This window comes from Saccopteryx leptura, chromosome 2, assembly GCF_036850995.1.
Source record: "Saccopteryx leptura isolate mSacLep1 chromosome 2, mSacLep1_pri_phased_curated, whole genome shotgun sequence".
Taxonomy (NCBI): Eukaryota; Metazoa; Chordata; class Mammalia; order Chiroptera; family Emballonuridae; genus Saccopteryx; species Saccopteryx leptura.
Genome location: NC_089504.1, coordinates 341,327,601 through 341,354,238, shown reverse-complemented (window position 1 = coordinate 341,354,238; position 26,638 = coordinate 341,327,601). Strand labels below are relative to the sequence as shown.

At 43.3% G+C, this 26,638-nt stretch overlaps 1 protein-coding gene across 5 annotated transcripts; it reads left to right on the top strand.

Annotated features, from left to right (window-relative positions):
* The first annotated feature begins 1,716 nt into the window (after positions 1-1,716).
* LOC136391942 (schlafen family member 11-like) lies at positions 1,717-26,109 on the top strand. 5 transcript variants are annotated; one of them, XM_066363870.1, is made up of 9 exons: positions 1,717-1,865; positions 8,448-8,529; positions 9,032-9,243; positions 9,849-9,982; positions 18,406-18,481; positions 18,817-19,448; positions 20,085-20,213; positions 24,148-24,871; positions 25,078-26,109. In XM_066363870.1, exons 6-9 carry the CDS (start codon positions 18,839-18,841, stop codon positions 25,889-25,891), a joined length of 2,277 nt encoding a protein of 758 aa, XP_066219967.1. In that variant the 5' UTR covers positions 1,717-1,865; positions 8,448-8,529; positions 9,032-9,243; positions 9,849-9,982; positions 18,406-18,481; positions 18,817-18,838; the 3' UTR covers positions 25,892-26,109. The 5 variants fall into 5 exon arrangements, with proteins under 5 accessions (XP_066219967.1, XP_066219964.1, XP_066219966.1 ...); XM_066363867.1 differs by having other exon boundaries at positions 9,155-9,243; positions 18,406-19,448; XM_066363869.1 differs by having other exon boundaries at positions 9,856-9,982; positions 18,406-19,448.
* The last annotated feature ends 529 nt before the right edge of the window (positions 26,110-26,638 follow it).

Here is a 26,638-nt window from a genome sequence, read left to right as displayed (position 1 = left end):
TTTCTGCCTCCCTTGAAGCTGATTACCAAACACTGGCCAAAGATAGGTGATCAGAAGTCCTGTGTTTAATACTCAGGTGTCCTTAACCAGGGCTTCTTGATAGGCCTGTTTTTAGAGAAATGATGTATTTTCCATCAGCCAATTCAATTGGGCAAGAGCGTATTATGAAGTGCCCCAGGGAATCCCCAAGGCTCTTCACATGGTTCTTTTTGACCTACAGTGTAGCAGCAAACAAATTTTCCTTTCATAATTGGTGTGGTACTGTGATTTGTGAGAAATATTTCCTTAAAAGGATTATTAAATGTAATTTTAAAAGGTTTACTCCCACTGCCATCCCCTAGGTTCTCAGACTGGCCCACCCTGGCATATACTGCATCTTATAGGGAGGAACCCCAGCCTTGTGGGTGCTGCCTCCTGGCTGAGGCTAAAACCAGCCCTTCAGGAGGCTTTGGCTTCGTGCTCTAAAAACGCCAGCTGGTTCTGAGTGATGGGCACATGGTAAAAGCAGAGACTTCTCTGGGTGTGAGCTCAATGCTGTACCACTGGGGTATACTGTGGTAAGATGAATTTGTTTATCCTAAGAATGCAAGGTTTGATTTAACATGTGAAAATCGATTAAGGTAATTCACCAGATTCAAGATTAAAGAAGAAAATGATATAACTGTCTCAATAAATGAAGAAGAATTTGATGTTATTTGACATGCATTCAAGATACAAACACAGCAAACTATACTCAATGGTAAAATGTTGATAGTTTGCTTTTGGGAGATTGGGGTGTGGATAGATTAAGGCAGTGGTAGTCAACCTGGTCCCTACTGCCCACTTGTGGGCGTTCCAGCTTTCATGGTTGGCAGTAGTGGAGCAACCAAAATATAAATAAAAAGATAGATTTAACTAAAGTAAGTTGTTTTATAAAGATTTATTCTGCCAAACTTAGCAAAAATCCGACACAAAGTACTTGGTAAGTAATTATTATTATATGCTTTAACTTGCTGTAACTCTGCTTTATAAATTTTATAAAGTAAAGTTACTTCCCTACTTTATAAATCACCATTACTGTGGAACCGGTGGGCAGTTAGAAAATTTTACTACTAACAGAGATACAAAAGTGGGTGGTAGGTATAAAAAGGTTGACTACCCCTGGATTAAGGGATCTAGGATGGGAAATAAGGGTTCATTCTTACAAGTTCCACAATAAAATGTTAATCACTTTGACTTCTGTGTTCGACCTTTGTGTAGACCTCTGTCTGGGGATGTGATGGAAACATAGGGAAGAGGGAATGCTCCCAATCCCAGGGGCTAAGGGAGGTCCAGTAGAAAGGAGAAAATGGAGCTAGGAGGGCACTGGTGCCCTAGGTTACCAGCTGCTTCAGCCCTTCGATCTTCCTACTCCAGCTATAACGAGGCAGCCAAGGGGGCCCCAGCTCGCATCATCACCCACATGGGCTCTGTTAGGCCAGAGAAGAAGGCCTGGTTTGAGGAAAGGCCTATGGCTAGGGGAAGGAGAGGTAAGAATAGGAGGACAGCGCAGGGGCAGGGGCAGAGGAAGCGGAGGGGAAGGCGTGGGGGAGCTAAGCGGGAGGAGGGGAGAGGCCAAGGGGGGAAAGGAGGCAGGGAGAAGGGGCAGAAACACCCCGACAGGCAGTGTGGTTTCCTCCAAACCTAAGCCCAGGGCCTGCCCGCTTCCGGAGTTCACTCGAGCCGACCCCACCGCTAGGCGGGGTCTAATGTCTTGAGGGACAAGTGGTGGAGCAATAGCAACGGGAGAGCAGTGGAGGAATTCTCCTTTTCCCTAATTTCGGGGCGGGCTGCCCCGTTCCTGGGGAGGACGCCGGCAAGCCAGATCGGACGTCACAACACGCGAGGTTGGTGAGCAATGCGGGCAAGGCCTGGCGTTCCCACCCGGGGCCGCGGCGCCCCAGAGCGCTGGAGCTGAGACGCTCTTAACACTTTTCCTTTCTAATTCCCTTTATTCACTTTGTCCTAACTGCTTAATAAATAAATAAAAAATAAACAAATAAATAAAACAGTAAATGTAACACCAGGCACCGGAGGTAACCGGGGACGTCTGTCCTCTCCGACCCAGGGAGACCCACTCCACTAGGCTCGGTGGCCGAGCGCGCGGACCCCCCGCCCCGGGGTGTCTGAGACGCGGGGACTTAGGGGCGTTCGCGGCGACTCCTAAGCCTAGAGGTTCGAGGCGTCGGGCGAGTTGGCTCCCAAAGGAAGAAGATTCAGTACTCAGGGGGTTGTCTCGGCTCCTACGCCCGGCTCCCCATAGCCCCCGCTTCGCCCCATCCCCGGGGGCGTCCTGTGCTCCTCATTTTCCCCCGCGCGAGGAGAGTGGGAGGAAGAGAGCGCGTTCCCCACCAGGCTGCGCTTCCAGAGCTTTCCTCTCCCGTCGGGGAATCTCGGCTTGCTAGCTGGAAATTCAATAAAAACTTCTACGGAAACCACAGGCTGTGTGTGGGGTCTGTGGAGGAGAAGGAGCGCAGGGCGGTACACTTGCCTGGGGCTGGGGCAGAAGTCCCTCCTGCGTGGGCCAGAAAGCACGGAGCAGGGCACGGGAGCCAGAGCGGAGTTCCAGGGCGTCTAAAGCAGGCGCTGTACAGTCATTTTAGTTTATATATATATATTATTTTATTTTATTATTATTATTATTATTATTTTTTTTTTTTTTTTTTTTTTTTTTTTTTTTTTTTTTTTTTTTTTACTGAGTCCTAGGGTTGGGAGTCTATCTGCTAGGCCAATGTCCTGAGTTCCCAAGAGCTGTGGGCTCGTGGACACCTACTGGGAAACGTGCCGCCACGATGTATATTCTTGTTGTAGGAGCCAGAGAAAGCAACTGAACTCAGTTCCTGGCGGGAGGGGAGATGAGAACCCTGCCCCCAAGTACTGTAACATTCAGGCCTCTCTGACCTTAGTCCCCTTATGTGAATTGCAGACCATCCTCCATTCTTGCATTGATCTATAAAGACCCTTGTGTATTTCCGTTTCCCACACTAGTTCACACGCCTCCACAACCTAAATCCCTTTTCAAGTCTGATAGTATTTTTTGTGGTTCATGAGTGTGAAGATTTGTGGAGGAAACCAGGTGGGAACTTTAAGGCTCCAGGTTCACTGTGAGGGCAGTGAGGTGTCAGTTCCCCCTACAAGTAGCGCTATGGTCCAGATAATCGCCCACTTTATTTATTTATTTATTTATTTATTTTCATTTTTCTGAAGCTGGAAACAGGGAGAGACAGTCAGACAGACTCCCGCATGCGCCCGACCGGGATCCACCCGGGACGCCCACCAGGGGCGACGCTCTGCCCACCAGGGGCGACGCTCTGCCCATCCTGAGCGTGGCCATGTTGCGACCAGAGCCACTCTAGCACCTGAGGCAGAGGCCACAGAGCCATCCCCAGCGCCCGGGCCATCTTTGCTCCAATGGAGCTTTGGCTGCGGGAGGGAAAGAGAGAGACAGAGAGGAAAGCGCGGCGGAGGGGTGGAGAAGCAAATGGGCGCTTCTCCTGTGTGCCCTGGCCGGGAATCGAACCTGGGTCCTCCGCACGCTAGGCCGACGCTCTACCGCTGAGCCAACCAGCCAGGGCTTAATCGCCCACTTTAGGCTGCATCCAGCACAGCAGTGGAAAGGATGGGCTGAGCACCCCAGGCTAGCCTCCAGAGCACGTGCTCCACTGGCGTCCCTAACCTAGACAGACCTCCTGGGTCCCCATTGTTTGACTCATATTTTGAGCTGTGATTCTTGTTGCTGTTATGGGTGTGGGAACCAAAAGAGAGATTCTCTAGACCTCAGGCATGTGTCCCACAGCAGAGCCTCTGGAAAGGACTGGCAGAAGGGGCTACTGCTTGGCAGGAGTTATTTTACCAAGTAGCAAAGCTTTATCTGTCATGTCAGGGAGAGAGAATTGACTTCCCTTCATGGTAGAAGTGGGTACTTCCTGTGTCTCTACCAGTAAGCATGATGTGCACTGGCCATTACTGTTTAAGAAGTTGTGACATCTTAGGACATCATGGCAGGCCACCAGCCATGAAAACTGAGTACATCCAGTACATGGCTAGGAGGCAAAAGATAAACAACTGGTTAGAAATGTAGCAATATTTTCCACTGAACTCTATGTACCAGATCAAGGAAGCCCCTACCCTAGAGACTTAGCCAAGAATGAGGTCAGCTAACCGCACCCTCCCGCCCTTGTAAACGCTGCTTGCTTGCTCAGCCTAGATAGCCACCCTATAAAAAGGAGCCATTTTAGAAGCTCGGGGCTGCAGTGTTTCCTTGCGTGGGTTGCCTGCAGTCCCTGTGCAGGTTTGCAATAAAACTTATAAAATTCCCTTTGGGTTTGCTGTGGTCTGTCTCCTGGGATGTAACAGAAGTATTAACAATTCTATTACCCTCCTTAGCTGCTTCTGTGAATTCATGAATTCATGGGCATTCTACATATTTTGTTGATTCAGTGGGTTTTTTTCCTTCTTCATACTTTTTGGTGCTGGGATGGAAAGAGGAGTTATACAGGCTAGAATTTCATCTTTCTTTTCTTGGACACTTTTTTTGGCACAAGGATACACCACTTCCCTTGTCTCTCTGCTCCTCTTTGTTGTTTTTAGTTCCTGGGTGTATCCTTACAGTTTCTGTACATTTCACAATAGGAGGGAAGGTATATTGTGTAGTCTGAATTCATTGTGACATCTTTAACAGAATTCTAAACTTTTGTATATGTTATTTTACCAAAGATGTTAGCATGTACATTTCTAGGCTATATAATTTGAAATATATTTTAGGCTCTCTTGTGTCATTTTTTTTTCTTTTTTAAGATTTTATTTATTCATTTTAGAGAGGAGAGAAAGAGAGAGAGAAGGCAGGAGAAGCAGGAAGCATCAACTCCCCTAGGTGCCCTGACCATGCAAGCTCAAGGTTTCAAACGGGCGACCTCAGTGTTTCAGGACGGCGCTTTTTCCACTGTGCCAACACAGGTCAGGCCAAAAAGCATTTTTTACAGTAAAGGAAACTTTAAAAATATACTTTTCATCTTTAGGTCTTAGTATAATGACATCACAGAAAGATCAAGAAATAAAGGACAAAAGAAAACCCATGTCCATTATTACCACCATATCACACAGTTGTCATTTCTGCTTATTCATTTTCAGTGTTGGTCCATTGACAGATATACAATATTTTAGTGAAACTGTTACCATTGTGTACATTCCATTTGGTGTCCTGTTTGGGTTCATTTTTTTTCTGGCAGCCCTTCTCTCTCTACAGTCTGCCATGCAGTATGTGAGACATTTTCACACTGTAGCCTAGGATGGTGGCAACTCTCAGTACAGAAGAGCCTCTCATATTCCATTTGGTTTCTTGGCCCCATCCACCCTAATTTACACCAGCAGAGAGAAAGATGGTGATGGGCAAGTATAGGATGCCAAAGCTCTTCACCAAATCCCATGGAATATGGGGATGGGGTCGAATGCAGATGTTTTAGGGAACTCAGCAACCAAGTATCACGATTAGGACAGAATTTCTTCTTCCCTGGTTTTGGTGGCTGTGCCCTTCCTGAAGAGTGGCAGTTGCTGGGAGCACACCTCAGGAGGTCTGTAGAACAAGCCTCTGCTTGCTCAAAGCTACCTAAACAGAGGTTTCCCATTCCCCTGATAAGACTCCCCTGGTGTGATTGTTAAAATTCCAGATGCTGGGCCCCTCTCAACTCTAGGACAGGTGCCTGAGACTCATTTGGAGATCATGCAGGAAGTATTGTATTGGAAGTTGAGATAGGTGGGGCCCATGCTTGTATTATAGAAAGTACATGCACCCACTATTTAGAGTGCAGCTTCTATTTGACTGAGCTTTGGGGTACTCATGTACTTGTGCAGGTTTCAAGTCAGATGTGACAAGGTTTGAATATGGGCTCAGACACCCAAATGTGATTTGGGCAAGTTAAGTAATCTTTCTCATGTAAAATGGAAATAATATTATATCTCTCAGATGGTTGTGAAGATTTCATGTGTTTGGCACAAAGAGAAGTGTCTACAACCAGTAGTTATTAAACTAAGGTCTCAGTACCTGACATAGATATGGTTAAAGACTCAGTGATGGCCCTGGCTGGTTTGCTCAGTGGTAGAGCGTCGGCCTGGCGTGCAGGAGTCCCGGGTTCAATTCCCGGCCAGGGCACACAGGAGAAGCGCCCATCTGCTTCTCCACCCCTCCCCCTCTCCTTCCTCTCTGTCTCTCTCTTCTCCTCCCACAGCCGAGGCTCCATTGGAGCAAAGATGGCCCAGGCGCTGGGGATGGCTCCTTGGCCTCTGCCCCAGGCGCTAGAGTGGCTCTGGTCGCAACAGAGCGACGCCACGGAGGGGCAGAGCATCACCCCCTGATGGGCAGAGCGTCGCCCCCTGGTGGGCGTGCCAGGTGGATCCTGGTCGGGTGCATGCGGGAGTCTGTCTGTCTCTCCCCGTTTCTAGCTTCAGAAAAATACAAAAAAAAAAAAAAAAAAAAAAGACTCAGTGATTGGGAGAAGTTACTTTATCAATATTTTCATATGAATTTTTTAAAGCTTAGTGCAATGCACTAATTCCAGGCCAGGGATTTCAGCCCCTGTATTTAGATATTCTGAAAAGACCACCAAGAGGACTGGCTGCAGAAGACATAACCATTTATTACTTATGTTAACAGAGTAAGATCATTGGCTATTATTCCTGCTATCAAATGGAGCGCCTACAGGTCCCTGCCTTCCTTTTATATTTTTTTTCTTTCTTTTTCAGATGGGGGGGGGGGGGTAGATAGGGACAAACAGGAAAGGAGAGAGATGAGCAGAATCAATTCTTCGTTGCGGCCTTAGTTGTTCATTGATTGCTTTCTCATATGTGCCTTGACGGGGGGGGGGGGGGGCTGCAGCAGAGCGAGTAACCCCTTGCTCAAGCCAGCAACCTTGAGCTTCAAGCCAGTGACATTTGGGCTCAAGCCACCAACCCCGCACTCAAGCTGGTGAGTGCAAGCTCAAGCTGGCGACCTTGGGGCTTCAAACCTGGGTTCTCTGCATCCTGGTCCTACGCTCTATCCACTGTGCCACCACCTGCTCAGGCCCTCCCTTCTTCTTACACACCAGGAGAGGGAGGAGAAGTCAATACTAAGAACAACAGGAAATGCTCTGGCTTGTGTATAAGAAAGTCTGACCTCCTCCTCAGTACACTCATGGGAACTTCCCAGGACCAGGCTGCGTTTCTTCCTCCTTCTGGCTGCTAGCCAGAGAGCTATCTAGCATCTTGGGACAGGGAAGGGCCATGTGCAGCATCAGCCCTCCACACTTAGTTTCTTTCTAGAGATAACCAAGGTACCATGAAATGCCTGGCACAGGCTTTGGCACAACACTAAACCCTCTATGAATATGGTTATTAAGATAGCCTCTGGTCCCTGCAGGGTTTTTCTCACTGGACACTTGTCAAGTATGGCTTTTTAAAAATGCTGTGTCCTTTGGAGGTAATTTGTAGATTGTAATGCTTTTCTACAATCAGATAATTACCTACTCTGATACATGTAGGCAAAGTCATGAAGTAACAATGCTGGCCATCTTTGAAACAGATTTGGTACAAATTGGATTTGTGCGGCAGTTGGTAACGCTAGTAATTCCTGTGACAGTCCACTGTGAATAGTGAGCTTAGAGACTGTGAAAATGGGCAAGAGGAAATAGGAGTCCAGTAGTTCCTGAAACTTGACTGACTACAGAATTACTGGGATTTAAAAATACAGATTCATTGTTTGATTCTGCATGTCTGGCTTTGAGCCATAGAATCTGCACTTTTAAAAAATGTATTTCAGGCCCTGGTCGGTTGGCTCAGTGGTAGAGCGTCGGCGTGGCGTGCGGGGAACCTGGGTTTGATTCCCGGCCAGGGCACATAGGAGAAGCGCCCATTTGCTTCTCCACCCCCACACCCCTCCTTCCTCTCAGTCTCTCTCTTCCCCTCCCCTCTACTTTGTAGCAAAGGCTCCATTGTAGCAAAGATGGCCTGGGCGCTGGGGATGGCTCCTTGGCCTCTGCCCCAGGCACTGGAGTGGCTCTGGTCGTGGCAGAGCGACGCCCTGGAGGGGCAGAGCATCGCCCCCTGGTGGGCAAAGCGTCGCCCCCTGGTGGGCGTGCCGGGTAGATCCCGGTTGGGCGCATGCGGGAGTCTGTCTGACTGTCTCTCTGTTTCCAGCTTCAGAAAAATACCAAAAAAAAAAAAAAAAAAAAATTGTATTTCAATGATTTTGAAAGAGAGAGAAACATCTATCTGTTCCTGTCTGTGCCCTGACCGGGAATAGAACCCACAATCTTTGTGGACTATACTAACCTAACCAAGCAATTGGCTAGGGCTAAAATTTGCATTTTTTTAAAGGTGTACTGACAGATGGGAACTTGGTTGCAATGTCTTTTTCCTTTTGTAATACAAATAATCAATTAAGCTTTGATGGTCAGGCATCCACCTCAAAGAAGCATCTACAATACTTCAAAGACAACTAACTATCTTGAAAAAAGTCGTTGCCAGAGGCAGGACGAGGTAAAGAGCCAGGTCACCTTCCCTTACGGGACTCCTGTGTTTTAGAGATCTTGGTCGCTTTTATTACTAACATTTTGGGCTGCTGTTTTCGAAATTTTGTCCCGTGCTTTAAATTTTCGCTTTTAAACTCACCAATCAAGAGTGAGCCCGCGGCGGTCGGGGTGGGGTTGAGGTGGGGAAGGGAGCCTGTGAAACCCTAGACTCCACTCTCAACCCGGGTGTGAGCTGAACCCCAGGCCAGTGCCGCTCTTACGTTGTAAATTCCCCAATCCAGAGTGAGACGGAGAGCGGAAGTAGGTGGGGTGGGAATTGAGGCCCGAAACCTTAGGCTCCACCCTCAACCCCTATAAGAGCAGAACCCCCTAGTGACGCGTCTACATTGTCAATTCACCAATCAAGAGTGAGCGCGCGGGAGCGAAGGGCGGGGGAACTGAGCCCGCGAAATCGAAAAGTGAGCGTGCGGCGCGGAGGGCGGGGGAAGTGAGCCCTGGAAATCCAAGAGTGAGCGCGCGGGGGCGAAGGGCGGTGGAAGTGAGCCCGCGAAATCGAAAAGTGAGCGTGCGGGAGCGAAGGGCGGGGGAAGTGAGCCCGCGAAATCCTAGGCTCCACCCTCAATCCCTATAAGAACAGAACCCCAGGCCCGTGTTCTTGCACTTCATCGCTACCGCAACTTCGCTGTGGAACTGCGAGCGTGCTGTGTAATTTCCAGGTTCTGTAAGTACCAAACCTTTATTTTTTTTCAGTTACTGGATTATTATTGCTGAAGGGCAGCTTGCAATCATAATAACCACTAGGTCTGGTCCAACCACAGCATTGACAGGGTGAGACCCTCCAGCATAAAACAGATTTATGACATGTCAAAATAAATTCTGTCTGCTGTGCAACACCTTTCCTCAATGTTAAAAATGATTGTTAAAGCCACATTGTAATAATTCTTGAAATCTATACTCAAGTGCTCAAGGGAACTGTGATCTGTGTGGGCCGTGGAGGAAAGTTCTAGAGCAAAGTGATAAGTAGAAGAAACGTAAAATAGCAACAGCATTAGCCACCAAATCAATAACAGGACCCAGCAGAAATTTCAACAAAAAAGACAAGTTTTTACGATAGATAGGAAACAGGGTTTTTTTGGTGTTTTTGTTTTTTTTCATCTTGAGACCATAAGGCAGACATTAAAAAGCCCAAGCATTCTAATTTAGGCTCCGGGGAAACCAACTCTAAAAGACATGAGCATGTCAGTTTTCAGTGAAGAGTAGTTCTGCTTTTCAGGGAAATTGAAACCTGGCGTTTCCTCCAAGATTTGCTTTGTTTTTCTGCTGCAGATTTCAGAGCCAGTTGTTCCTTCTGTGAAGGTTACCATTGGCCTTGGTCAAAAGCTGCGGACATCAGAACAGATCAGGACTCTGGGAGTTTTCTCTTTACTACCCCAAGTCTGAGGAATCTTCTAATTCCCAAGGTAAGTACAGACTGTCTGGAAAGACTCAAGCCTTGCCTGTTTAACAGAAAGGATAGAATTTTATATTTTGTTTCTGTTATCTGTCACTCTGTGTGTGTTAGTTTATTCTTACAGTGATTTATAATATTCACTTTAATAAGTATTACCATATTCTATTTCCTCAGTAAATCATATTTATTGATGAACATTTAGGCTATTTCCAAAATTTGGTGTTATAAACAGTACTAAACTGACCATGCTTGTTCTCCTTGTAGCATTATTTATCTGTTCATCTGTTAAACAACATCTTGGTTGCTTCCAATTTGTGTCAATTATGAGTAAAGCTACTAGAAAAATTTCATGTGCAGGTTTTTGTGTGAACATAAATATTCAACTAATTTGGGTAAATATCAAGGAATATAATTATGTGATAACAGTATGTTTAATTTTGTGTGAAACTGTCTTTTTATTATTGATTTTAGAGAGATAGGAAGAAGAAAGAGAAATATAGATTTATTGTCCCAGTTAGTCAGTGTGAAATTGTCTTTTAAAGTGGCTATATCAACTCTGGCCAAAATATCTCAGTTGGTTACGTCCCAATACAACAAGGTTGTGGGTTGGATCCCTGGGCAGAGTACATACAGGAATCAACCAATGAATGCATAAAATAAGTGGAACAAGAAATCAATATTTTTCTCTCTCCCTCCTCCTTCCTCTCTAAAGTCAATAAAATCAATAAATAAAACAACAAAATAAAATAAATAGTTTTAAAGTGGCTGTCTCATTTTTCATATTGTGTTTTGATTTTTAGCCATTTTAATAAATATGTATTGGGCCTGGCCCAGTAGCTCAGTTGGTTAAAGCATCATCCCAATACACCAAGGTTGCAGTTTTGATCCCTGGTCGGGGCACACACCAGCATCAAGCATTGAGTGCATTATAAGTGGAATAACAAATCAGTCTCTCTCTCTCTCTCTTATTCTAAAATACAATCAAAACAAGAACTGTTTAAAATTTAAAAATATAAGGTCCTGGCCAGTTAGCTCAGCGGTAGAGTGTTGGACCGGCATATGGATGTCTTGGTTTGATGCCTGGTCAGGGTACACAGGAGAGGCAACAATCTGCTTCTCCACCCCTCCCCCTTTACCCCCTCTCTCTCTTCTCCTCCTGTAGCCCTAGCTCAGTTGGAGCAAGCCCCCCCCCTTGAGGATGGCTCCATGACCTGCCTCAGGCGCTAAAATAGCTCAGTTGCCAAGCAACAGAGTGACAGCACCAGGTGGGCAGAGCATTGCCCTGTAGGGGGCTTGAAATGTGAATCCTGGTCAGGGCACATGCAGGAGTCTGTCTCTGCCTTCTTGCTTCTCACTTAAGAAAAAAATATATAGAGGTATATAGTGGTATCTCATTGTTGTATTAATTTGCAAATCCTTATGGTATATGATGTAGAGCATCTTTTCATGTACTCATTGGCCAACTCTGTATCTTTGGTGAGATGTCAGGCCAGAATTTCCTTTTTGTAAACACCATAAAATTGGTCTGTTTGTTCTTTTATTTTTGGAATAATTTGCATCAGTACAGTGGAAAAGATCAATTTCATTTAAATATTTTAAAATATCACTTTCACCTGACCAGGCAGTGGTGCAGTGGAGAGAGCATAGGTCTGGGATGTTGAGGACCCAGGTTCGAAACCCCAAGGTTGCTGGCTTGAGTGCAGGCTCATCCGGCTTAAGCGTGGGTTCACCAGGGTGAGGGCAAGGTTGCCAGCTTGAGTGTGGGATCATAAACATGACCCCAGGGTCACTGGCTTGAGCCCAAAGGTTGCTGGCTTGAAGCCCAAGGTCACCAGCTTGAGCCCAAGGTCTCTGGCTTGAGCAAGGGGTCACTGGATCAGTTGGAGCCCCCCCCCTGGTTAGCACATATGAGTAAGCAATCAGTGAACACCTAAGGTGCCACAATGAAGAATTGATGCTTCTCATCTCTCTCCTTCCTGTCGTCTGTGCCTTTCTGTCCCTCTCTTTGTTTCTCTCACTAAAAAAAAAGTCCTGTAAATTTTCCTGCCGTCTGACCTTCCCCACTCCTGGGAGCCTTAATAGTTAAAGAAACTAGTTCGCATGACGATTAAGATTCTAGGTTTTGATAAGGAACACTAGACTTCGGAATCAGATATTACTGACTACAAAGCATTTTTATGTGATTCTGAGCATGTTCACCAGCCTCATTTTCTTCTCTGGTAAAATGAAGATAATAGTGTTTGTTGTGAGGAGGTAGTGAGATAATGTATGTAAACATTTTGGTACACTGCCCAGTTCAATTACGGAAACTATTTCAAGCCATAAGGAAAGGCACAAACATAATCCTTCCTACCATCCCATTAGTTTTCATCTAGACTTGATTTATCTAGTCTTCTTATGTCAAATCTTTTGATCTCAGATCTTGATACGGATTTCTGCCTATGGCCGCTCAAGCTTGAGTATATATCCTTATTCTCTCCCCACATTTGGATCTTATTTCTCTCTTTTTACTGTTTGGCTTACCTTTTTTTAAATATATATACTATTTTTTACAACAGTTTTAGGTTCACAGCAAAATTGAGAAGAAGGTGCAGAGATTTGCTCTTGCCCCTACACATGCCTAGCCTCTCCCATGATCAACATCCCCCACCAAGTGGTACATTTGTTACAACTTATGAACCTACATTGACATATTGTAATCATCCAGAGTCCACAGTTTTCATTGTGGTTCATTCTTGGTGTTATGAATTTTATGGGTTTCAACAAATATATGATGACAAGTACATGATTATACTATTATGTAGACTGCAGGGGTCCCCAAACTTTTTACACAGGGAGCCAGTTCACTGTCCCTCAGACTGTTGGAGGGCCGCCACATACAGTGCTCCTATCACTGACCACCAATGAAAGAGATGCCCCTTCCAGAAGTGCGGGGGGGGGGGGGGGGGGGCGGATAAATGGCCTCAGGGGGCCGCATGCGGCCCATGGGGCCGCAGTTTGGGGACGCCTGATGTAGAGTATTTTCACTGCCCTAAAAATCCTCTTGCTCCACCTAAATCCCTCCCTCCCTAAACCTTTGCAACCATTGATCTTTTTTTCTCATTTTTACAGAGACACAGAGAGAGTCAGATTAGGACAGACAGACAAGAACAGAGAGAGATGGGAAGCATCAATCATCAGTTTTTCTATGCAACACCTTAGTTGTTCATTGATTGATTTCTCATGTGTGCCTTGACCATGGGCCTTCAGCAGACCAAGCAACCCCCTGCTCGAGCCAGCAACCTTGGGTCCAAGCTGGTGAGTTCTGCTCAAACCAGATGAGCCCACGCTCAAGCTGGCAATCGCGGGGTCTTGAACCTGGGTCCTCCACATCCCAGTCCGATGCTCTATCCACTGTGCCACCACCTGGTCAGGCTTTTTTTTTTCAGTTTTTTCATTGATTTGAGAGAGTTGTGGGAGGGAAAGAGGTAGGGGAAGTGAGAGAGAAAGAAAGAAAGCAGCATCAACTTGTTCCACTTAGTTGTGCACCCATTGATTGCTTCTCTTTTGTGCCTTGACCAGGGATCTAATCTGGACTCTGTGTACTGGGACGACACTATCCACTGAGCTATATGGCCAGGGCCACCACTGATCTTTTTACTACCTCTATACTTTTATTTTATCCAGTTGTCATTTAGTTGGAATCATACAATATGTAATCTTTTCAGATTGGCTTCCTTCACTTAGCACTGCATTTACGTTTTCTCCAGTAAGTCTAGTGGAGCCATGTACAATTTAAACTTTTCCTTGGTAACTGTCTTTATGTTTTATTTTGTTATTGATTTATTTGAGTTGTTAATTTATTAAATGAGCCTAACGAGGCTGTTGCTCAGTGGGTAGAGCGTCGGACTGGGATGCAGAGGACCCAGGTTTGAGACCCCAAGGTCGCCAGCTTGAGCATGGGCTCATCTGGCTTGAGCAAAAAAAAAAAAAAGCTCACCAGCTTGGATTCAAGGTCGCTGGCTCAAACAAGGAGTTACTGGGTCTGCTGAAGGCCCGCGATCAAGGCACATGCAGGTATTGATCGACTTACGACCTATGCAACTTACAACCATTCCACTTTACGACCAAAATAGCTAGCCACAACTGCTCTGCGTCTGACAGCGCAAGCGTTGCCCAGCTGAGCGTACAACAGCACGCACCAGTTTCCAGCAGCACTACCATATCTGCGTGCATCATTTCAACTGTTATCCCAGACTCGGTATAGCAATTTGTGTTTTGTGTCTTGGATATTTTTCATCAAACCCCTCCCATGATGTCTACCAAGAGGAAATTGTCTTTGTCTACACCTCAGCCTGCCAAGAAGGAGAGGCCATTGATCTCAACACGAAAATGAAGGTAATTAAGCAGTACGAAGGAGGAAAGAAAGTAAATGTGATTGCACGTGATACAAAGTTATCACACTCGACTGTGTCGATGATTTTGAAAGATAAAGAAAGAATTCATGAAGCTGTGAAAGGTTCTGCACCCATGTGATCAACAGTTATAACAAAGCAATGAAGCGGGCCCATCCTCGAAATGGAGAAATTGCTATATATTTTGATGGAAGATCAAATTCAAAAACGGACACCATTAAATCTTTTTACTGTGCAGATGAAGGCGAGAAGTCTATTTCAGACTCTGAAGGAGCGTGCTGGAGAAGATTATAGTCAAAAATTTGTAGGAGGCACTGGCTGCTACAGAGATTCAAGAAAAGATTCCAAATGCATAGTGTTCGAGTGACTGGAGAAGCAGCGAGTGCGGATGAGGAAGGAGCACGTAAGTTTGTTGATAGTCTGGATCAGGGGTCCTCAAACTTTTTACACAGGGGCCAGTTCACTGTCCCTCAGACCGTTGGAGGGTCGGACTATAAAAAAAACCTATGAACAAATCCCTATGCACACTACATGTGACATTCAAATAAAGGCCATAAAATATATTAATGGGTTTTGGAAGTAACCTTGAAGGAACTAGTCTAGTAAAAACAACCCATCCCCTGGACAGCTGTGTCCTTGAGATAAGGAAGTCGTTAGGCCTCCAGGATGGCTGATGCAACCACATCCTAGAAGATAGAAAAACATGTTTTTCTTTGAGTTTAAATTTGGGATTTTCCACTGTGTAACCTGTTTGAACCCCTAGTTGTTAAGGCACGTGACTATAATTTTATTTGAAAGAGCCAATTGCTAAACGCTAAATTTGCTTCTGTATGGACCGCTTGCTTGCTATGCTATAAAAACCCCTAGACTGTAGGCGCTCGGTGTGCCTCTGGTGACTGCCACCTGAGCTCACCCCTGCGCAGGTTTGCATTTTCTTGGCCATAAAGCTTTGTTTGAACTCTCCAAACATCTCCAGCATTTGTTTTACCCGGCGAGCGTAACAGTGCCCCTTCTGGAAGTGTGGCAGGGGCCAGATAAATGGCCTCAGGGGGCTGCAGTTTGGGGACCCCTGGTCTAGATGAATAATTACAGATGAGGGATTTCTAGCAGAACAGATTTTCAATGTTGATGAAACTGGATTATTTTGGAAACAGATGCCAGCAGAGAAAGAAGAGGAGAAGCCAGAAAGAAAGTTCACCACTAAGGGATTATCAGGTTTATCTTTACTGAATAAACTTCTTATACATTTCAAAGCAATGGACCCAAACATCAAACAGTTTGCAAGGATTGAACGTATGGCTCATGATGTGTTTCATCGGTATCATGAAATTTATGAAGAAAAAAGAAACATACAATTCAGACAAAGCTCACCATGTTTATGAAAAAATCAACTCCGGTAACCCCAACTGCTGCCTCAGATGACCGACATCAACAATCCGCAGCCAAGCACCAGCGGCCAATAAAATGTTTCGTATGTGTTTATATATTTTGATATGTTCTGCAATTGGGAAAATGTTTCCTATGGTATTTTTTACACCTGTATTTTGTAATTTTTTATGTTTTGCAAATATTAAACCAGTTGTACTGGTAATGCAGTGTTTTACTTAAACCTGACAAATGTAAAAATAAGAAACAAAATGGTGTAGAGATGATACAAATGGCATAAACTGAACAAAGACAATTATGATATATAACAATAATGAAAGAAAATTATGGTAAAATATGACTTAAAGATTTTTATAACATCATTTCACAGTACTGTACATATAGGCTACTCAACTTTTGACCAAATTGTGTTACGACTGGTCTGTCGGAACCAATGGTGGTCGTAAATCGAGCACTAGCTGTATGCGAAAGCAATCAATGAACAACTAAAGTGTCGCGATGAAAAACTGGTAATTGATGCTTTTCATCTCTCTCTGTTCCTGTTTGTCTGTCCCTATCTATCCCTCTCTCTGACTCTCTCTTTGTCCCTGTAAAAAAAGAATTATTAAATGAATTTGCTTCTCTGCCTTTATTTTAAAAATACTTTATGTTTTTAAATTTCTTAATGTACATTTTGGTGAAACAGAATCTCTCTTACTCATTATTTTAAGGGAAGAAACCGTCCAGTTTCTTACTTATTATCTTTTATATCTTAAAGGAAGAAGTGACTAGGTGCTCTCAAGGTTTCTGTGACAAACAAATAATCCAGGCTCATTAGATATATGTGGAAACATTTTTCCAAGAAAATGAATTAGCATGCAATACTTGAGGGCAAATGTCCATATGAATAAACATTAAAACTTAAAATTCAAATGTCTCTCAAATGACTCTGTATAAATTCTGACAAGACTTTAAATGTCATAAGATATAGAACAAGATAGTTAAAAATGTAAATTTTATCACAAGGATATCAGACTAATAAGTAAGATTGTGAATAGCTTGGCCTTCCAAATGATTTACTGTTCAGAATTGAGTTTCTTTGTCACACCTGCACCAACCACCCTTTTATTTGTTCAGAGCTCTTTTTATTCGTTTTTTCTTTAAATAATAAGGATGCCAGTGTCTTGTCTAAAAAGCAAAAGCTAAGCAAGCAAAATAGACAAATAAGAACTCTTAATCTTGTTAGTCAAATAATTGCGTTTTAATTATCCAGTTTCCTTCTGCCCTTGCATTTATTATTCTTGCTATTGTGTTCCTTTGTGAATTAGTTTTTTTCTTAAGCTCTTTATTTGAAGGAAATTAGTATTTTTATTTTTCTCTCTTACCAATATGGGCATTCAGTGCTATGGCTTTTCTGCACATTCTGTTTAAACCATGTCATGAGAAGTTGATGAGACTTAAACCGTAAGTGTCCACCAGGCAGATCCTTTGTGTCTCTCACAGCACTTAGTGTGCCGCCGTGAACACTCACTGAACGTTTCCTGTATTAATAAATCAAAGAATGAGACATTTCATCTCTAAATCAAAGAGTGAGATATTTTTATCTCATTCTTCAGTCTATAATCAAGCAAAGGAGAGACATGACTGTGCAGGTGGTGGCACATTCCTAAGCATTTTCAGAGCCTCTTCACAGTGGAACCGTCGAGTTTTATTGATTTGCTCAACCACTCCCAAATGCAAGTTCTTTGAAATCACAAAGACATGCAGTCCATGGATCCTTCTTTTTCCTGGTTATCAGAACCACTCCCTGCCCTGACCATTTTCATTTCCTACCCTGTTCTAACAATGCATATAATCCAAAAGTTCAACCACTTTCTTACTAATGATCTGAATTTATATCCGTTACTCTCCTTTTAAATTTTTTTTGAGGTAAGGCTTTTGTTTTTCTGTGATGAATAATTTCAAACTTATAAAAAATACAGGAACAAAATAATGAACACAAATATGTCCACCACCCAAATTTAATAGAAGATGCCAATTAAAAAAAAAAAAACAGAAATCTTCTGCCTGACCTGCAGCGGCGCAGTGGATCAAGTGTCAGTGTAGAACGCTGAGGTCATCAATTTGAAACCCCAGGCTTGCCCAGTCAAGGCACATCTGGGAACTGATGCTTCGTGCTCCTTCCCCCTTCTCTCTCTCTCCCTCTTTCTCTCTCTATCAAATCTAAAATAACAACAACAAAAACTTCTTATTATGTTGATAAGTGGTACCACCACTAACCACCCAATTGCCTATGCCACACACCTAGTTACTAAAATTTACTTTTTTTTTTTTTAATTTAAATTTAAACCTGGTCAATACAGATCATGTTCATTTTTCCTAAAAATCTCTCATATGAGCTCAAATTCTCTTCATCCCAGTGCCTCTGCTGGGCTCCATCATCTCTCACATGGATTACTGCTAACCCTTCTGACCACAATTCAACTGTGCTTCCTTTCAGACAGTATGCCCTGAGAGGCAGGCCGGTGCTCATTCTTAATCTGCCACTTAATCTCCAGCACTTAGCAGGAACTCAATAAATGTTTACAGATAAATCAATGAGTGCCTTTTTCTGTACTGTGTAATTTACTTCTTCATCAACATGAGATACATGTTTTAATGATTTCTGTTGCAGAATGAACATGGAGAATCGTAATTCATCTTTGGTGGTGGAAGCATCCTACTCAGACTTGGTCATCAGTGTAGGAAAAGTAACCCTTGGGGAAGGAAACAGGAAAAACCTGCAGAAAGTTCAGAGAGAGCGAGAGAAGGACAAAGTCGTCCAGGCTGCATGTGCCTTATTAAACTCGGGAGGAGGAGTGGTTCGGGTGGAAATGGCAAACGACGCTGAGCATCCTGTGGAGATGGGACTGGATTTAGAAGAGGCTTTGAGAAAACTTATTGAATCTTCAGACTTGCAGGTTTTCTTTGAGACTAAGCAACAAGGACGGTGTTTTTACATTTTTGTTAAATCTTGGAGCACTTCCCCTGAAGTCAGTTCCACCAAGCCCCACATTTCCAGCCTGAGTTCTTCGTTATACCGCAGATCTGGCACCTCTAAGTATCTCATGGACTCAGGAGAGGCATTTGCTTTCCTGAAAGACAAGGAAAAAAAGGCAAGACGTTTTAGAGAAATACTTAACAGAATTTTCAGGGTTACAGAGCAAAACTCAAATGCTGCTACCACAGTTTTCGAAAGAGACCAGCTTGAAAAAGGTGAAATCCTGCCCTTTCCTGAGTCTCAATTGGTAGAATTTAAACAGTTCTCTACAAAACACATCCAAGAGTATGTAAAAGGCCTAATTCCAGAGTACATCCCTGCATTTGCAAACACTGGAGGTGGCTATCTCTTCATTGGAGTGGATGATAGTAGAAAAGTTCTGGGATGTGCTAAGGAAATTGTTGACTGTAACTCTTTGAAACAGAAAATAGAAGACGGAATCAACAAATTACCCTGTGTCCATTTTTGCCAAATCCAACGCCCCATAAACTTCACAGTCAAATTCTTGGAAGTGTTAGACAAGGGACAGTTCTATGGCTACGTTTGTGCAATCAGAGTGGAGCCGTTCTGTTGTGCGGTATTCTCAGAAGCTCCCAAATCATGGCTGGTGAAAGGTGAGAATGTCTGCAGGCTGACAGCTGAGGAGTGGGTGGACATGATGATGGACAGAGATCCAGGTAAGAGGGGAAAGTACCTCCCTCCCTGTCCTTTTCTGCCCCTAGCACCTTCTTATTGAACAGGTTCTCCTTTGCTTTCTGTGACTTGAACTTCTCACACCCCCTAAACTCTATGTTTTTTGGAATTTCCAAGTATCCTGTTTTCCATACTTAATAAACCTTTGTCGGGAAATGAGAAGCTCAAATCAGTGTCTTATGATAGGAAACTTTTTCACATCAGAGGATGGAAAGAAAATTTGGGGAGAAGGATTGCCTTGTAGTAGTTCTTACTGGATTTAGAGTAATTTGTTAAAATTTCAGGAATTCTGTGAGCCAGTTGTTAAATCTGGTCATTTTAAAAAATTAAGTTATATAAACTTATAATTAAATTATATTAAAAACAAGTGTAATAAATAGAAACTCACTACTTCCTATTTGCTCCATTTTCATAGTATGTTTGCTTGGAGGTTATTTACATCTATTGTGTCTGTATGGTGGAAATACTATAAAATGCTCTGTTCCCAGCTCTAAACTTAGTGAAGTCTCAGTGGTAGCTGGAATATGTCCATGGCGGGAAATGTATACCACAGAAATAAGCTACATGAACATATGTTTACTAAATGAATGTGATGACATGAGTTTTCTTTCTTTCTTAAGATCTTCAAGGCTTGTGCGAAGACTTTGAATCTCAGCTGAGTCTGTCTGGCAGGCCTCCTCTTAGCAGACCAGTGTACTGCAAGAAAGGCCTGGAACATAAGGAATATCTCCAGCAACGTTTATTTCCAGGTAGCAACTATGTTTTGCCTACTTGACAGTAGTCAGTTTGTATGCTAGGATAAGGGGAAATAAATGGTTATGCTTGTTTTTTGAAAATCCTGAAAGTATCATTTGCAAGCCTATATGTACAGGGTAATAATGCTACCAGTGCATTGCTGATAAGTAATTTTGAAATAAACGTTCACTGACCTCACTGGCTGAGGCAGTACAACATAAGAATCCAGGACAAGCCTGACCAGGTGGTGAGCAGTGAATAGAGTGTCAGACTAGGATGCAGAGGACCCAGGTTTGAAACCCCAAGATCGCCTGCTTGAGCACAGACTTACCAGCTTGAGCATGTGGTCACTGCCTTGAGCATGGGATCTTAGACATGACTCCATAGTTGCTGGCTTGAAGCCCAAGGTCGCTGCCTTGAGCAAGGGATCACTTGCTATTCTATAGCCCCCCAGTCAAGGCACTTATGAGAAAGCAATCAATGAACAACTAAGGTGCTACAATGAAGAATTGATGCTTGTCATTTCTCTCTCTCTTCCTGTCTGTCTGTCCTTCTCTTTGCCTCTCTCTGTGTCACAAAAGAAAAGAAAAGAAAAAGAAAAGAATCCAGGACTATTATTTCCTTTAAAGGCTATTTGGTCTTGAAGTTCTCAAATTACACTGATCATTAGTATTTCTGGCTATTTTAAAAACTATAGATATCTGGTTCCCCACTCCAGATTTAATAAATTAGAATATCTGGGGATAGTATTTCATAATGTGCATATTTATCAAGCTTACTCACATGATTTTGGTGTTCATCTAGGTTAGAAACCTTTTATCATCTGACCAGGCGGTGGCACTGTGGATAGAGCCTTGGCCTGGGATACTGAAGACCCAGTTTCGAAATCCTGAGATCGCCGGCTTGAGCCAGGCTCATCTGGCTTGAGCACAGGGTCTCTGGGTTGAGCATGGGGTCATAGACATAACCATGTGTTCACTACTTGAGCTTAAAGTCAATGGCTTGAGGAAGGGGTCACTGGCTTGGCTGGAGGGCTCCCCCACTTCAAGGGATATATGAGAAAGCAATCAATGAACAACTGAAGTGCCGCAAGTATGAATTGATGTTTCTCATCTCTCTTCCTTTCTGTCTGTCCCTGTCTGTCTCTGTCTGTCTGTCTCATGCTAAAACAAAGAAACAACCAAAAAAACCTTTTATCTAGTTGAACTAGAGGCATACACTGTACCAAGAGTTAAAAAGTTGCCTACCTCTGTCATATTTTCAGAGGAGTGGCTGTTATAAAATAAGAATAAAGATTTATATCAAGATATAATGCAAAACAAATAAAATGAAGCTCAATTATGAACACATTTCAGGTTTAGGAGAAAAAGTGTTATTTAACAGCACAACATAATGAATAAGTACCAAGCACAGTGCCTGTTTTCTGCTCTCATCCCTCCCAACTTGTTAGGCTTTTTCTAGGAGTCAACTGCTTTCCTCTTGCTAGACTTCTAGAGAGGGAACCACTTGCTCAAGGTGATGCAACATCAGTGGCTTCTCTGGTACTAGAATGTGACACATAAATGTCCTATAAATGTGCAAATATCTATCAAGGACCATTAATAGAGAATGCTCAATATTTTATTTCCCATTTACCTAACTAAGGTCTTTCCATATTAAATTTGTATTTTAAAAATTGTCCACAATAAATAATATTAGATACAAGATGAAGCATAAGCAGTGATAATTATTTTTGAAACCTAATAAACTCCATTTCAGTAGATCTTATTACCACAGAATAAATTATAAGTAAAACAAAATACTATACTATATGTTCAGAAGAGCAACAGTAAGTTTTACATAAAAATCAATTTTTCAGGAATTGTACCAAACATCTAAAAAATCTTTTCTTGTTTTAACATTAAATTTTAATTTAAAATTAAACATTCAGTAAACATAAACTTGGAAAATTAAGCATTTCTAATAGTTTCTCAAAGTCATGCCAAAATTTTCTTTATAAATATATAAAGATACATGTGGATACTGATGTGATTACAAATATAGAACCATATTTCATATGATATACATTTTTTTAGTTTTAATTTTCTCTATTTGTAAGTGCATATGAAAACATTTAATTTATTTCATATGTAATACTCAGAACTGCCTGACCTGTCATGGTACAGTGCATAAAGCTTTGACCTGGAATGCTGAGGTCACCAGTTTGAAACCATGGGTTTGCCAAGTTAAGGCACATATGAGGAACAACTACTTTGAGTTGATGCTTCCCAATCCTCTTCTCCTTCTCTTTCTCTCTCCTCCCTCTAAAATAAATAAATTTATTTTTTTTTTTTTTTTTTTTTTTTTTTTTTTTTTTTTTTTTCTTTTTCATTTTTCTGAAGCTGGAAACAGGGAGTGACAGTCAGACAGACTCCCGCATGCGCCCGACCGGGATCCACCCGGCACGCCCACCAGGGGCGGTGCTCTGCCCCCCAGGGGGCGATGCTCTGCCCATCCTGGGCGCCGCCATATTGCGACCAGAGCCACTCTAGCGCCTGAGGCAGAGGCCACAGAGCCATGCCCAGCGCCCGGGCCATCTTTGCTCCAATGGAGCCTTGGCTGCGGGAGGGGAAGAGAGAGACAGAGAGGAAAGCGCGGCGGAGGGGTGGAGAAGCAAATGGGCGCTTCTCCTATGTGCCCTGGCCGGGAATCGAACCCGGGTCCTCCGCACGCTAGGCCGACGCTCTACCGCTGAGCCAACCGGCCAGGGCTAAAATCAATAAATTTAGAAAAACAACTCATAAACAATTTTATTTTTAGAATTCTCTCTCTGAACTTATTATTATCACTTATTTCCATTAAGACTAGATACTTTCGCCTGACCAGGCAGAGGCGCAGTGGATAGAGTGTCGGACTCGGACACTGAGGACCCAGGTTCAAAACCCTGAGGTCACTGGCTTGAGCATGGCCACACCAGCTTGAGCACAGGATCATAGACGTGACCCTATGGTTGCTGGCTTGAGGACAAAGGTTGCTGGCTTGACCTCCAAGGTCACTGGCTTAGCTGGAGGCCCCAGGTCAAGGCACATGTGAGAAGGCAATCAATGAACAACTAATATGCCAAAACATGCTCTGAAATGATGCTTCTCATCTCTCTCCCTTCCTGTCTGTTTGTCCCTGTCTCTCTCTCTGTCTCTTAAAAAAAAAAAAAAAAACCCAAAAACTAACATTGTTGAAGCAGCTACAATAAACCACATATTTTATGATATTTTATTTATTCCTCACCATAGCAAATATGCTTTTTTAATGTTTTTTTTTTGTTTGTTTGTTTTTAAAATGAGGGAACAGTCTTAAAGAAACTAAGGAATTTCCCAAGGTCATAGACATAATAAGCACATAGGTTTAGATGAAGTATGCCAGGTTTCAAGACATATTTTTATTATAAAACATAATATTAAAAAAACATACAAAAAAATCTGTAGTGTATCATAAGATTAATTATAACTGAGTGTATGGCCCTGACCGGTTGGCTCAGTGGCAGGGCATTGGCCCGACGTGTGGAGTGCTGGGTTTAATTCCTGGTCAGAGCACACAGGAGAAGTGACAATCAGCCTCTCCACCCCTACCCTTGCTCACTTTTTTTTCCTCCCACAGCCATGGCTCAATTGGTTTGAGCAAATTGGCCTTGGGCACTGAGGATGGCTCTGTGGCCTCTGCCACAGGTGCTAAGAAATGGCTCCGTTGCTGAGCAATGAAACAATGACCCCAGATAGACAGAGGACTGCCCCCTGTAGGCTTGCCAGGTGGATCCTGGTTGAGACACAGGCAGGAGTCTGTCTCTCTGCCTCCCCTCCTCTCACTAAATAAAAAAATTATAATTAAGTATAGGTATAATAATTACTTTTTATTAACTATTATTATAAAAATAAATTCTATTGACCTCTAATCTGTTTCCCTCTCCATATCTAGTGGCATCAGAAGGTTTGCAGTATACTCCCACATCCCTCTGGAGGGAGTTGTCCTCAGAACATGAAGGTCTAGAGGAATTAATAAATAAGCAGGTGCATCCTTTCTCTCGGGGAATTTTGATCCTTTCAAGAAGCTGGGCTGTGGACTTGAACTTGAAAAAGAAAGAAGAAGTCATCTGTGATGCTCTGCTGGTCACCCAGAACAGCCCCCCCATTCTCTATACCATTCTCAGGGAGCAGGACGTGGACGGGCAGTCGTACTGCACCCGCACCGCCTTTACTTTGAAGCAGAAGCTGGTGAACATGGGGGGCTACACCGGAAAGCTGTGTGTCCTGACCAAGGTCCTCCTTCTGAGTCCGGAGGGCAATGCGGAGTCCTTGGAAGGCTCAGCTGCTCCGATCGATTACCCTGAGTCCTATTACCTCGCAGACACCCAGCAGATGGAAGCCTTGCTGCAGTCCCTGGTGATTGTCCTGCTCGGCTTCAGGTCTTTCCTGAGTGATGAGGTTGGCTGTGAGATTTTAAATCTGCTCACAGCCCAACAGTATGAGATCTTGTCAAAAAACCTCCGCAAGACCAGAGAATTGTTTATCCACGGCTTACCTGGCTCAGGGAAGACAGTCATAGCCATGAAGATCATGGAGAAGATCAAGAATACGTTTGGTTGTGAGGAAAGTGAAATTCTCTATGTTTGTGAGAACCAGCCTCTGAGGGACTTTATCCTGTAAGTAGTTGGATCTTGTTGTCACCGAATGACGTTCAGTCTGAATTCAACCCATACTTCCCTCTACTCTGTTTACTTTGTTCCTTCAGAGTAGGATGGTCAAATGATCTGTAACAATAGTCCTGTATTCATAGGATTATCCTAGAGTAATTTTCCTCCTTTATATACTTAGAGAAAGCTTGAGTGTGTCATTTTAATTTTTACAGAAAGAAAAAGATCTGCCGTGCAGTGACCCGGAAAACCTTCATGAGTCACACTGACCATGGAGAGATTCAACACATCATCATCGATGAAGCTCAGAATTTTCGCAGTGAAGATGGGGACTGGTACAAGAAGGCAAAAACCATTACTCGGAAGGAAAAGGATTGCCCTGGAATTCTCTGGATCTTTCTGGACTACTTCCAGACTAGCCATGGGAAGAGCAGTGGCCTCCCCCGTCCCTCACGCCAGTATCCAAGGGAAGAGCTCAACAGAGTGGTCCCCAATGCAGATCCAATAGCCAACTACGTACAAAAAATAATGCAGAAGATCAGAGAAAATCCACCACGTAACATCCCTTCTGAGTGTTTGGAGATACTCCGTGAAGCTGAATGGTCTCAGGATATTTCAGGCTACTGTAAGATTAGGAAATACTGTACCATGGATGAGATAATGGTTTATATAACAGAGAAATGCCAGTTTCTCTTGAGGAATGGTTATTCCTGCAAGGATATTGCTGTGCTTTGCAGCAGTGCAGAGGATGTAAACATATATGAACCTAAGCTTCAAGGAGCAATGATGAAGAGAACACATTCTCAGCTCAGTGAGGAATCTGATCTGTTAGTATGGATCAAAAATGCATCAGATATTATGGGCAATCACATCGTGTTGGACACTGTCCGTCGATTTTCAGGCCTGGAAAGAAACATCGTGTTTGGGATTGATCCAAGGGCTGCCGAGCCATCTGTATTAAATAATCTTCTGCTCTGTCTGGCTTCCAGGGCGAGGAAACAGCTGTATATTCTGATGCTTGCCAACTGACAGGCCTCAGTCCAAGAAGAGTTGATAGAGATAAGACATTCCCTCTGTCCTGGCAGTTTCAGAAAAGGAATGTATCAGGAAAGCATTTTGAACAACTGACCCTCATAAGTGAACTGGCTTTAAAGTTGTTGCTATATCCTGTGAAATGAAATTCTAATAAGCCTAATTCTAATTGGTTCTATCAGTTGATACATTTTTACCTTGTCATTCACATTGATATTGACATTCAACTTTTTTTTTTTTTACTTTTTTTTTTTATAATTTTTTTAATGGGGTGACATCAATAAATCAGGATACATATATTCAAAGATAACAAGTCCAGGTTATCTTGTTGTTCAATTATGTTGCATACCCATCACCCAAAGTCAGATTGTCCTCTGTCACCTTCTATCTTGTTTTCTTTGTGCCCCTCCCCCTCCCCCTTTCCCTCTCCCATTCCCCCCTCCCCCCCCCATAACCACCACACTCTTATCAATGTCTCTTAGTTTCACTTTTGACATTCAACTTTTTAAAACTTAAAAGTAAGTTTTATTTGCAAATCCAGAAGAGAATTGATACTTTCTTCTTAGTCCACCCTTGGAACAGCAATAATACATAACTGCGGGCATTTGTTTTTTTAAAGTGTTCAAGAATCTGTGGCTCTTTAAATTTAACAAAGCATTGGACCATTAACCTGCGAGCTGACTTTATGGTGAATAGTCCCACCATGTCCAATTGCAAGCTGCCGATGTGACATCAACAGGATCC